General features: G+C 40.2%; 1 protein-coding gene across 4 annotated transcripts in view; it reads left to right on the top strand.

Annotated features, from left to right (window-relative positions):
• LOC124043506 (collagen alpha-1(XIV) chain-like) overlaps nt 1-13,553 on the top strand; it is a 102,367-nt gene that overhangs the window by 38,178 nt on the left and 50,636 nt on the right. For all 4 annotated transcript variants that reach the window (XM_046362173.1, XM_046362174.1, XM_046362177.1 and 1 more), the window contains 9 exons: nt 259-385; nt 724-863; nt 1,365-1,497; nt 1,850-1,918; nt 3,813-3,955; nt 6,324-6,453; nt 7,816-7,938; nt 9,589-9,738; nt 12,302-12,418. In XM_046362173.1, coding sequence (XP_046218129.1) covers nt 259-385; nt 724-863; nt 1,365-1,497; nt 1,850-1,918; nt 3,813-3,955; nt 6,324-6,453; nt 7,816-7,938; nt 9,589-9,738; nt 12,302-12,418 — 1,132 coding nt within the window. The remainder of the gene's footprint in view (nt 1-258; nt 386-723; nt 864-1,364; nt 1,498-1,849; nt 1,919-3,812; nt 3,956-6,323; nt 6,454-7,815; nt 7,939-9,588; nt 9,739-12,301; nt 12,419-13,553) is intronic.

Raw genomic sequence — 13,553 nt, forward strand, 5'->3', positions numbered from 1 at the left:
GTGTTAATGTTAATGTCACAGACTTTCCCCCTAAAGAAAAACTTTCAAAAAACAGTTAGCATTTTGCTAACATATAAACCTTATAGAATGTGATATATAATCTGATATATGATTCTGCCTGATGTATAGAAAAGTAGGCATCACTGGAAGGATAAATAAAATAAATAAATATATTTATATACAGTATATATGTTTTATTGTCACATAGAGGGACTCACACTGACCGTTAACCCTGACCTCTCTCTTCGGTGGTCGTAGATGGACGTTGGCCGTATCACCACCCTGTTGCTAAGGAACCTGACGTCATTGACCGAGTACACAGTGGCCATCTTTGCTATCTATGACGAGGGCCAGGCAGAGCCATTGACTGACAGCTTCACTACTAGTAAGAGTGCCTCTATCTGTATAAGCAATGTTATTGGCAGCTCTTGGCTTTCAACAACAGCCTTTATAATACAAAAAAGACCATAAATGTTGTGGCTTCTAGAATGTGCCATAGAAATATAATTATTAAAACGGACGTTCCCATTCAATTCAACGTTCCGTGATGGATGGGCATTCTATTTCTCTGGAAAGTGCTGTCTTGAACACTTTCTTACATGTGATAAAGTGTATCTAAAAGAGAGTGCTGACTGAATATGACCACTCATATGTGGGATGCCAAAATGATGTGGAACTCCTTCCATTATTTTGAGGCTTCTTTACCCTTTGTGTCTAAACCAGAGACGGTCCCAGAGCCTCTGAACCTGAGGAGCAGTGAAGTCTCCACAGAAAGCTTCAGGGTCACCTGGGAACACTCAGCCCAAGATGTGGTTCTTTACAGACTCACATGGACACCCATCAGAGGAGGAGACACTAAAGAGGTCTGTGTCTGGCTGTCTTATCCAGCTGACTGACTGACTGACTGGCTGGCTCGTTGAATGGATGCACAGTTCTCTTTCTGTCTGTTACTGCAATTATGTTTCATTCTGGTGTCTCACATCAGCTACAGAATCTATGACTGCAATTGAATTGTCTCTGCTAGAAGATTTTCAGCTACGTGATTTCTCTCAGGTTATGCATGCTGTATTGGAAGTTGTATGACTCACCTCCCAATGCTTGGCATACTTTCTATCACATCCCTGAGCAGTTTAAGATTGACCATCTATCAGGCATTCATTGAATGTTGACACAAAGCCAGTCAGGCTAGATACAAATATGGATTGCTTACTTACCTTCTACAGTATGTGTTTGAAGGGTTATTTTGAAGCCCTTTTGGTGACTGTAGAATTCCAGTCCGTAAGTGCATTTGGTAGCAGCAGAAATATCTGACGTTGACTCAACTTCTCACTACATTCTCCTCCCTCCTTCCCTCTATGGTGAAGATGCCAGTGAACGGTAAAATGAATAGCCACCTGCTGACTGGACTGAGGCCCATTACTGAGTACGAGGTCTCTCTGATTGCTGTCTTCAGAAACGAAGAAGAAAGCAACGCTGTGACCCTCACAGAGTCAACAGGTAATTAAAGAAAACTCCACTCCAATCAGGGTTAATTGAACATTGGGGATTGTATTGATTTAGTGTTGCCACTGTGCTACTGCTTGCTCTTTAGGGGCTTTGAGGCGGGTTACGAGTAAGCACTTTGTGACTTTCAATGCATTTGTTAGAATCGTGCATGTCCACCACACACAGATTAGATACATACCCATGTCTTGTATGTTTGCTACAGTGAGACTGGTCTTGAGAAAGACCTTGGTGCTGAAACATTGTCATTAAACAGTCTAAACTATAGACTCACCTCTTATTTTTCTTTTGAAGACTCAATGTACACATTTACTTAATTGATCTGACCATTTTGTCTGTTTTTCAGTGGCAAGAACAACGACTACCACAAAAGCTACTACTACCACAACTACCACACAAGCTACCACCACAGCAGGTAAATTAGATTTTTTCAGTCTTGTACTTGTCGTGTCTTTAAGTGATATGACATGCTATTCTATAAGATCCTTTCTCTGGAATTAATATTACCTGATTGAGCTAATCATGTAACTGTAATTAACTAGAAAGTTGGGGCACCACGAAATAATATTTATAGAGCTTTTATCTTCCGAATAAACTCTTAAAGACCTAGTAATATTTTACATCAATAGCAGTCAATATTAATCGTCACCTTATTTCAGTCTCATCTGAAAGTTGTAAATTCTTGGTTATCTTCACGAACCCTTGTAAACAAGTTGAATCAGCAATACAAAATTGGGTTTAGTCATTTATTTACGAAATACCTAACTAATCACCCAGAATTACATATACGCAGAATGAATGATACCTTGATTACAAATTATATCATGAAGGAAAACGTCCCTAGCGGAGGGAACATATTTGACAGCTGGTTACACAAAGAAAAGGGGCTGGGTTTGAGTGAAAGAGCGGGAAGACTGAGGAACAATGGGAGAAGCGATGTCTCTATTGTAAATACATTATCTTATGCATTCTAAATTACCGCCCATTTGGAAAAGGATTATGCAATAAATATTTACTCTGAACTGCACTTCAGTAAGTTGGGGGTAGATGGAAGGCCGTGTTGCCCAACCGAGTCCTTTGAAAAATGTCTCTGGTGGTAAATTGGATATGTTGTAGTAACATCGTTGTGTGGTAGACGGGATACTCTGTTCTTTCCTAGCCCACGTTTGCAGCTGCTGTTGCTAACTCAATGGCTAGGAGGTATCACTTCTATAGTGAATAAGAGTTAAAAGTTCATACCATTCGCAACCAAAGCTCACGCTGAGGTTGGCTTAGTTCTGTAGTTGACATGTTAGTCCTTTTAACGTATGGACCGTCGTCCTCACATCCTCGGAACAGGAGGTTATATTTTCGTCAAGTATTTATATAGTGGAGCGAGGAGGATGTGTTTGAAAAGTTTTATAACCCATGTCTCTTCACAGGGGCGGGCCACTGATTGAGCAGAGCCCTAACCTTATGAAAACCCAAATCTCTCATTTGGAAGCTAAAATTACATTTCATCTCTTCACCAATAATTTTATATTCAAACATTTAAATTGAACAACAATTCCATGTGAATCCGATAACTACAATGTGCAGACTTTCCACTGTAGAGTTTATGTCATCATATCATTGATGAGAATGTCTCAGATGACAACCGAACTGACATCATATTCATTAAGTACCACCGCATATGTTCAATTGGTCGGATTACCAGAATATAGTTCATTTCCCCCCACCTTCTGATGTTTCCAGAATCTCTATGTTAACCAAGGGATTTTCAAATGTCACATCAGTAGGGTAGAGAGAGGGAAAGGGGGGGGGAGAGGTATTTATGACTGTCATAAACCTACCCCCAGGCCAACGTCATGACATACTGTAAAGATTTTTATAAAGGGATTTTTTTTGGGAGCTTTTAATAGTATTTTCCCCAACTTGTCCTGTTGATTATAATAGTGATGGTAATGACAATGGATTGCATTTAAATAGTGCTTTTCACTTGGTTTTCAATTGCAACTCACCTCATCAATAATATGTAGCTATGATTTCTCCAGGATCTCTGTGTTTTTGTTTGCTGTTTCTTTCTGCACTGTTGCGTCATTAGTCTAATGATATTGTGTTTATTCAAATGTATGCATCCACCCACACCGTCTGCATAGTAAAGCCACCTGGTGTCTCTCTCCTCGCCCCATTTTCCACCTCCCTTTCTCAACTCATCCTTTTCCAACCTCCCCCTCCCTCCACCCTTACTCTCCCTCACTACCCTCTTTTTCTACCTTCCTCCAACCTCCTGTACCCTCTCTCCCTCCCTCCATTCCTCCTTCACCCAGTTGTGCGTCTGGGTGTGAGGAACCTCCTGCTCAGCGATCACACCACCTTCAGCATGGAGGTGTCCTGGGAGCTGCAGGACCTCAACGTGCGTCAGTACCGCATCGCCTATGTCACCGCCAGGGGCGATCGTGCCGAGGAGATGGTAAGACGCAAACAAGAAGAATTCCTTTCTTCTCCGTTAGTATGATTCCCAAGATCTCCACAGCCTAGCTCTTTTCAATGTCAGCCCTTCCTTTAATTCATATTTAAGATAAACAAAGTATGACCCCCACCACGCTTCCTAGTATGACCCTCTTATATGGCCACTACAATAAAACTAGCCCCTCGCTCTCCCATTAGCGATAAGCTTACATTGTCTGAATGGATTAGTGTTGATGCCATTCATTCAGCCAGTGTCTCTTGAAAACGCACTGCTCTTGGTGACCTTCCAATGATTAGATATGTATGTATGGGAGAAATTGGGGTTGTATGGTAGTTTGTGGCAGATGCATAGTGATATAGTGTTTAATCAGATTCTTTATCTATTGATATCAGAATGTTGTAGTCCGCTTTGTATTTGAAAACTGGTGTTGGGAATGTTGTCGATAAGTAGTACTTATCTCTTGTATAAACCTTGCTGGTTTTGTAATGCGGCATCCCAAACCAATGTTACAGCCTCATTGAAAGATAACTTTACAATGCAATCATGACTTTCAATGACAAAACACCAATTCATTCCTAGTCCACTGCTATAGTACAGGAAAACCGGGAAAAGCCACTAACGCCTCGCATTTTGTTTCTGAATTCACTGGCAACTTTCAGCACCACAGCCTGAACAGCTCCCATCCAAACACAGATTATTGAAGGCCAGCCAGGGAATAAGAGCAGTAGAGTGGAACCCACAGCCATACTTTGTAGTAAAGTCAAGGGGATTGAGAGTTTGCATTCTTCACAGATGCTTCATTCCCAACTAGTTTGAACCGGATAAATTATAAATAGTTTGAGGGAGCGACCAAGTTATAATTTTTTTAGGCAACGACGGTAGCACTGGGACTTGGCTACTTGGGTCACACTCCGTCCTGCGGTCCCCCCCTTCGAAAAAGATAGCTGCTATTTTCATCAAGTTGGCCTGAAATTGATTTGTCAAACTCGCCACTTGTCACGGCTGTGGAACTTTTTGGGATGGAGGCGAGGCTAGACTGCACACGCTCGGAATGCAAACAGGAATGAGAGGAGGAATGGAGAGTGGATGAGGGAGAAACAGAGACGGAGAGAGAGGGAAGAGGAGGAGACGTGGCTGCAGTCCAGAAATGACAGACATTCTAGGTGATTCTGAAATTAGACAGCCGACATTACGAATTCACAGTGTTCACATGTTGAGTTATGCGTTGTGCCGTACATTAGTCAATTAACTTCTATAGCCTAACTCCTGAAAGTTTAAGTATCTTGTTTGACTATTTTTCCATTTAAATGTACTGATATCAGTGTTTAGATAGACATTGAATTTGAAATGGAGGTATAGACTATTATTAATTACATTTGTTCATAAATTGGGGGCAAAGTACAAAAAAACATACTTTTAATTGTTTACTTTTGTAGTCCGACAGTCCAGGTCTCGTTTCTCCCACTTTTGTCTCTCACCTCTGCCCCTTTGTGCAGGCTGCTATCCTCCTTTATCCCCAAGCACTCCCTGGCTTAACGACCCACAGCCTTTCCTCATTGTGGCAGGAAGTCCATATAAGGCTTGGGGGTGGAGCCAGGTACCTGCAAGATATCTCTCCTCAATTACCACTCCCCTCAGCTCTCCCTGCTGTCTGCCACAGTACATACAGAGATTCATACGCAACCAGAGCCAGTATGATTCAGATCTTTTTTTTTTGCTCAAGTGCATTCCTGACATGTTCTTAGCTATTTTTGGGAGGAATTCTTCTTTGTCATTCACTGATTCCCCTTCATGCCCTAGACTAGAGATTCTCCTGAATACAGTATCAACTTCCTTCATCTGTGTCTTGTAATCATTCAGTTTACTCAGTCATTTGCTGAATGGTTTTCTTCAGTGTAGCATGTTCATTCATGCACTATCACACGTTATTACACATAACGTAAGGGGATGAAGATTTGCTTGGCGGCAGGTATCCTAGCTGTTAAGAGCGTTGGGTTAGTAACCAAAAGATCACTGGTTCAGAGCCTATTTGAGCAAGGCACAAACCCAATTGCTGCTATTAGTTGCTCTGGAAAAGAGCGGCTGCTAAATTATGTAATGTAAAAGACGTGAAAACGGAAGTCAGATCAATTTCTCTGTTATCACTAAAAACAAAGACATCACAGAGCTCCTATTAGCTAGCCTGATACCAGATATTTTTGGCTGTCTTGCCAACTCCTATGGTCAGACAGGTCTGCTACAAGGCTACAACTCCAGTACATTTAATCACCAGTCAGATTGACCCAGCATGTCCCTCCACTCCAGACAATACCAGAACCTTGTCGTCCTCATATTGTGATTGGCAAATGTGTGTGTGTGTGTGTTCTAGAAAATGGTCCCAGGTGGTCAGAACAGCCTCCTGCTGCAGCCACTGCTGTCTGACATGGAGTACAAGGTGACGGTCACCCCGGTCTACGCCGACGGAGACGGCCCCGGTGTTAGCCGCATGGGACGCACCTGTAAGTCTGTCTGCATGACCTTCTCTCCATGGTGACACGGACTCTGAGATATACAGTACCAGTCAAAAGTTTGGATACATCTACTCACTCCAGGGTTTTTCTTTATTTTTATGATTTTCTACATTGTAGAATAATAGTGAAGACATCAAAACTATGAAATAACACATATGGAATAATGTAGTAACCAAATAAGTGTTAAACAAATCATTCTTAAAAATAGCCACGCTTTGTTTTGATGACAGCTCTGCACGCTCTTTGCACACTGAGTGTACAAAACATTAAGAACACCTGCTATTTCCATGACATAGACTTGACTAAATTAATCCAGGTGAAAGCTATGATCCATTATTGATGTCACCTGTTAAATCCACTTCAATCAATGTAGATGAAGGGGAGGAGACAGGTTAAGGAAGGATTTTTAAGCTTTGAGACAATTGAGACATGGGTTGTGTATGTGAGCCATTCATAGCGTGAATGTGCAAGACAAAATATGTAAGTGTCTTTGAACGGGGTATGGTAGTAGGTGCCAGGCACTCCGGTTTGAGTGTGTCAAAAACTTAAATGCTGCTGGGTTCTTACGCTTAACAGTCTCCCGTGTGTATCAAGAATGGTCCACCGCCCAAAGGACATCCAGCCAACTTGATACAACAGTGGGAAGCATTGGAGTCAACATGGCCAGCAGCCCGCCCCCGTTGGTTGTCAGAAGCTGAAAGCACTCACATCATTAACAAACATTTTTGAATGGAATTCACATTTTCATTCTTTATCTTCCTAAAAAGCTTACATGAGTAGTTACTGATTATTTTCCCTGCTCTGAAAAGGACAGTCCCTGGACACCAATTTGAAATGTATTGTCCACTCTAAGAATGAAAAATGAGGCAATCCCTCAAACATCAATGTCACATTGAATGTGTGTGTGTGTATATGTATGTGTGTGTGTGAATGATTTGTACTGTATGGAACAGGTCTGGAGAAGTCATTCTAACTCTACTGAATCCAGTCTGACTCAAAAAGTTAGTAATCTTAAAGCCCATCAGACATGTATCGTGTTTAATTTAAGAACTCCCCAGTGTGCTTCTCCTTTTAGGACAGGAGGATGGAGTGACTCATATGTACGCAGAGTTTCTCATCTACAATTCATAACTGTACTTGATGAAAATGTACCTTATTACTGAGTGAGTTCTGTTCTCTCTCTCTCTCTCTCTCTGTCCATCGCTCACTCACTCTATACCTCTCTCTCTCTCTCTAACTTTCTGTCTGTCTCTTTTGTTCTTTTTCCATTTAATTCTCCCTATATCTATCTGTCTCATGTCTCAATACTTATTTCCCACCTATCCATCTCTTCTTTCATTCATCCTGCAGTGCCACTGTCTGCTCCTAGGAACTTGAGAGTGTCGGAGGAATGGTACAACCGCTTCCGTATCACCTGGGACACACCCCCATCCCCCACTATGGGCTATAGAGTCGTCTACAAACCCATCTCTGGTATGTACACACACATTCACGCCCCCCCCCCCCCCCCCCACACACACACACAGTACTGATTAGTTCTAAAGACAGCCCATCTTACCCACATAAACCCTACATTATCTATACTGCTTATTAAAAGCATATATTATACGGTCCATCTCTTCCTTTTACTACTACTACTATTACTACTACTATTACTACTACTATTATTACTACTACTATTACTACTAATTTTACTACTACTACTGCTATTACTACTATTACTACTACTACTACTACTACTATTGCTACTACCACTTTTACTACAACTATTAATATTACTACTACTGCTACTATTACTGCTACTATTACTATTGTTACTACTACCACAATTACTATTACTGCTACTACTACTATTACTACTACTACTAATACTATTAATACTACTATTTCTAGTACTACTATTCCTATTACTACTATTGCTATTGCTGTTATTACTACTATTATTGCTGCTACTACCATTGGTCTATTACTACTACTACTATTATTACTACTATCACTACTACTACTACTAGTACCACTACTGCTGTTATTACTACTATCAGTACTCCTACTATTACTATTACTATTACTACTATTAGTATTTTACTACTACTACTATCACTACTAGTACTACTACTACTATTACTACTACTACTACTACTACCATTACTACTATTACTATTACTACTAATGTCACTACTATTACTAGTAATAATACTACTATTACTACTACTATCAGTACTCCTACTACTATTACTAATAATATCAGTACTCCTACTACTACTATTACTACCACTACTAGTACTAGTACTACTACTATTACTAATACTATTACTACCACTACTATTACTAATACTAATATTACTAATATTACTACTACTACTACTAGTACCGCAACTACTATTACTACTATTATCGGTACTCCTATTACTACTACTACTACTAATACTATTAATACTACTATTACTATTACTGCTACTAATTTTACTACTACTGCTACAGTATTGCTATTATTACTACTCTTATTACAACTACTACCATTAGTCTATTACTACTACTACTATTATTACTACTATCACTACTAATACTAGTACTACTGCTATTACTACTATTACTACTACTACTACTACTATTGCTACTGCCACTTTTACTACAACTATTACTATTACTACTACTGCACTAAATGCTTATTAACAGAGAAATACCTATCATGCTATTGATAGGTTGCCCTCTGGTAGAGGGCAAAACCGCATTGACACAAAACATATTTAAAACTTTCCACACAATTATGTCTAAAGCTGTTTTCTGACTGACAAGCCACTACACTCAACTCCACTTCACCCTTAATACGATGCAGTATTCATGAAATTCATGCAATCACGGACAGCTGAAAAAAAATCAATAATGTTTTAAATGCTCCTTAGGCGAGAGTAGCCTACGAGTTCTGGAAGCAGTGTGCTGTTGTATGTGTGGTAGTGAATGTGAGCTGTCTCTCTCTCACACACACACACACACACACACACACACACACACACACACACACACACACACACACACACACACACACACACACACACACACACACACACACACACACACACACACACACACACACACACACATATATACCTCTCTTCTCCACAGCTCCGGGACCTGCATTGGAGACCTTTGTGGGCGAGGACGTGAACACCATGCTGATCCTGAACCTGATGAGCGGTACTGAGTACGGCGTCAGGGTCATCGCCTCCTACACTACCGGCTCCAGCGAGACCCTCACCGGCAAGGCCAGGACATGTGAGTAGACTAGCCCCAGGTAGAATGGGACTTGAGAATGGATACTTTGCATAATAAACAGTTAATGAATCGATAATTCAACTTATTTAACTTATTTAACTCAGCGCCTCCAGGTAGAACGGGACTCCAGAATGGACACTGTGTATACTGTAACTGCATAATTACTTACTTACTTATTCTCTTCATGCCTACAGAACATAACAAACCTTTATACTAAACAGTTTAATACTTACTACAAGATTTTTGGTCACATTGATCGCTCATCAGAAACAAGACAATTTACATCAAAAAATGACATTTTTAGATATTATACCACTTTCGTTAGTCATCATCTTCTTTCCAATCCAATGTAAGGTTGAGTTAGACCCCTCTCTACATTTACCCAGAGTGATTAGGGTTCAGTGCCTTGCTCAAGGGCACGTCAACACATTTTTCACCTATTTGGCTCAGGGATTCGAACCAGAAACTTTTCAGTTACTGGGCCAAAGCTCCTAACCTCTAGACCAAAGCTCCTAACCTCTAGACCAAAGCTCCTAACCTCTAGACCAAAGCTCCTAACCTCTAGACCACCTGCCGCCCCTGTAGGTTGACTGGAACTGAAGTCAGTGTGAATTATTGAGTAGCATAGCTTCACTCCATCAGAGAATGAAGACGCCACAATGATATCAAGTGGCCAGGCATGCGTGCCTAATGTAGTACCAGTGTCAGCAACTCAGCACTGTAACAGAGATCATTGTCTTATTAGAGCTGGCAGCTCCCAGATAATCAGATTGTAGGGAGGAGTGGAGACTAGAGACTCGCATTAGTTTGCGTTAAGACTACGCTATCACCTTGTGCATAATAATTACGCAAAGCACGCTTGGGTAGCGCGCGATTTTGAAGGGCATAGATAGCAATATAGCCATCAGGATAGGGGTGTCTCTTGGGTGGAGTTTGATGCCTGACTGACATACAGTGAGCATGTTAATGAACACAGCACTATAATAAGAGAAAATGGGGATGGCTCAATGTCATGTTCAAGATCTCCTTGTCTTACTGTTATTTTTAAATATAGTTGTGTTGTGTATATTTTATGTTATGTAGTATGTAACGCAGTCTACCTTAAACATTGTGAATTTAGTCATATGCATTGTCAAATTAGCATGTTCCAAGGTATGCAGATGAGATTATTTACCAAACAGTTGTGGGTAAATTTGTTTTTGTGATCCTCAGTACAAAACATGGACAAAATTTACTCCCCAAAACACTATATCCACCAATTTTTCACATTTGTGTTTTTTCCTCAGAAATGATTGCTTATGGGTACTTTCATGTGTGTGTAAAATATAACTGTTCTCAGATTTTGATGCATATATTTTAAATGTGTAGTTAAAATGTTTGTTTTTTTGCAGAACGCTATATATCCATTGTTTAGCTGGATGCAATGTTCGCTTCCTATATATTTAACTGTGATATGTGGTTGTCTCCCTTAGCTATTGTAAGATCAATGCACTTACTGTAAGTCGATCTCGATAAGAGCTTCTGTTAAATGACAACAATGTCAAATGCAAATTTTATACATACAAATCTCATATTACTCTATTGAGTTATTATTATTAGTTTAAAATGTAAATATTGATGTCACAAATGTATAATTTGTACATTTCTTTGTTAAAAATGTAGTTATTTGTTACATTTGACTCTGTAAAACATATCTGTACTACTTATTTCTCTAAGAGTGAGGCGGATATATAGCATTTTCCAAAAAAACATAATTATTTGTCTCTCTGAAATGAAACCATCAAGTGATAGATTTGAAACGAATACATGTCTGTCATTGAACAACATGCCATGATTAAATAGTGAAAAAACATACCAATCTTTTTCATATTTTCTTTAAACAATAAAACCTAATTTACTAACATTTCTGAAAATGGATATGTAGCGTTTTGGAATTAAACTGTGCTGTATGTCCCACTGAAATATTCAAACCCATAGCAGCACGCAATAATGAGATATATTTGCATAAATGGTTTGTACTATTGATCGTTAGGAGTAACATACCGGCACCATATTTCAACTCTCAAAATAACTTTTACGCAATGAAAAATGCATGCGCGGGTTACGGAAGCCAAGGCTCCATATATTTAGAGTCCAATTCAAATGGAGCCATATACTGTGTGGCGATAGATGTACTGACTGACGGTAAATGTCTGCTCGGTATCGTTAAGGATATGCAGGTCTTGTGCTGTATCATTTTATCACTGGTGTTTTTATCGTCACTGCTTTGGTTAAAGTCAAGTCACGATGACAAGATTACAATCCAATATGTTGCAGTATAGCATTACAGTCTACTGGATACTGATCCATAGACATGCTTTTCAGTATTAGGCCCGTTGTGAAATGGGTTCCAGTATGATATGGTGGATCTGCCACATGCAGGACAACAACAAAGGAGTTGGCTCAAGCAGAGATCTGGCATCCATGCGCACACTATGTATCTCCTTCAGAGGAGTGGTATGGTTTCCAGTGTGATGTGGTGGATCTATTACAGTAATAATGTGCCTGTCTCGCTCTGTCACAGTGTACCTTGGAGTGACCAATCTGAACACCTACCAGGTGAGGATGACCAGCGTGTGTGCCCAGTGGGGTGCCCACCGCCACGCCACTCTGTACCGTGTGGTCATCGAGTCGCTGCTCAGTGAGTACCGAGCACCACACAAACATACACCATTATCAACTTCCCTGTTCCTTTTGAACCAACAACAGTTTGTTTACGGTATTGAGCTTACTAAAAGCAAGTAATTTGTTGTGGCAGGAAAATATCCACACCCTCTCCTTGACAGTATTTTTATTTTTTTATTTCACCTTTATTTAACCAGGTAGGCTAGTTGAGAACAAGTTCTCATTTACAACTGCGACCTGGTCAAGATAAAGCAAAGCAGTGCGACACAAACAAAAACATAGAGTTAAACATAAACAAACGTACAGTCAATAACACAATAGAAAAATCTATCTACAGAGGAGTAGGGAGGCAAGGCAATAAATAGGCCAAATAGGCTAAATAATTATAATTTAGCATTAACAATGCTGTGTGCAGACTTACACTGTACAGTACAGTATATGCAACCAAATCCACATTGGTATTCCCACACACTGACACAGCCACTCTAGTGGAAGGAGGTGATTACCATGCGGCCACACGTCTCCATGTGGATAAGGCTGTCAGCTCACCCCTAAAATCCACATGTGATCCAAGTCAGGAATTATACTCCTGGCAGGGAATCACGGTCGGGACACGGAAGCCTGCCAGGAGGAGGATTCACTTGTAATCCTGACAGAGATTTCACACATCCCAACATAACTGAATAAGGAACTGTGGGATAGTCATTTGTAACATTATTCAAATGCTGTGATATACCATGTTATTGTCACGGCAGATTTCCTTCTCTTCCTCTGAAGAGGTGAAACAAGGATCGGACCAATATGCGGCGTGGTAAGTGTCCATGGTATTTAATAAGAAAACTCAACATGAACACAAATTACAAAACAACAAAGTGAACTGGCAACGAAACAGTCCCGTGTGGCACAAACACTGACACAGGAAACAATCACCCACCAAAATACCCAAAGAACATGGCTGCCTAAATATGGTTCCCAATCAGAGACAACGATAAGTACCTGCCTCTAATTGAGAACCAATCTATGCAACCATAGACTTAATAAACACCTAGAAAGGAAACAGCCATAGACTTAATAAACACCTAGAAAGGAAACAGCCCCATAAACAAACAAAACCCCTAGACAAGAAAAACACATACAGCACCCATGTCACA

This window comes from Oncorhynchus gorbuscha, linkage group LG09 (assembly GCF_021184085.1).
Source record: "Oncorhynchus gorbuscha isolate QuinsamMale2020 ecotype Even-year linkage group LG09, OgorEven_v1.0, whole genome shotgun sequence".
NCBI lineage: Eukaryota > Metazoa > Chordata > Actinopteri > Salmoniformes > Salmonidae > Oncorhynchus > Oncorhynchus gorbuscha.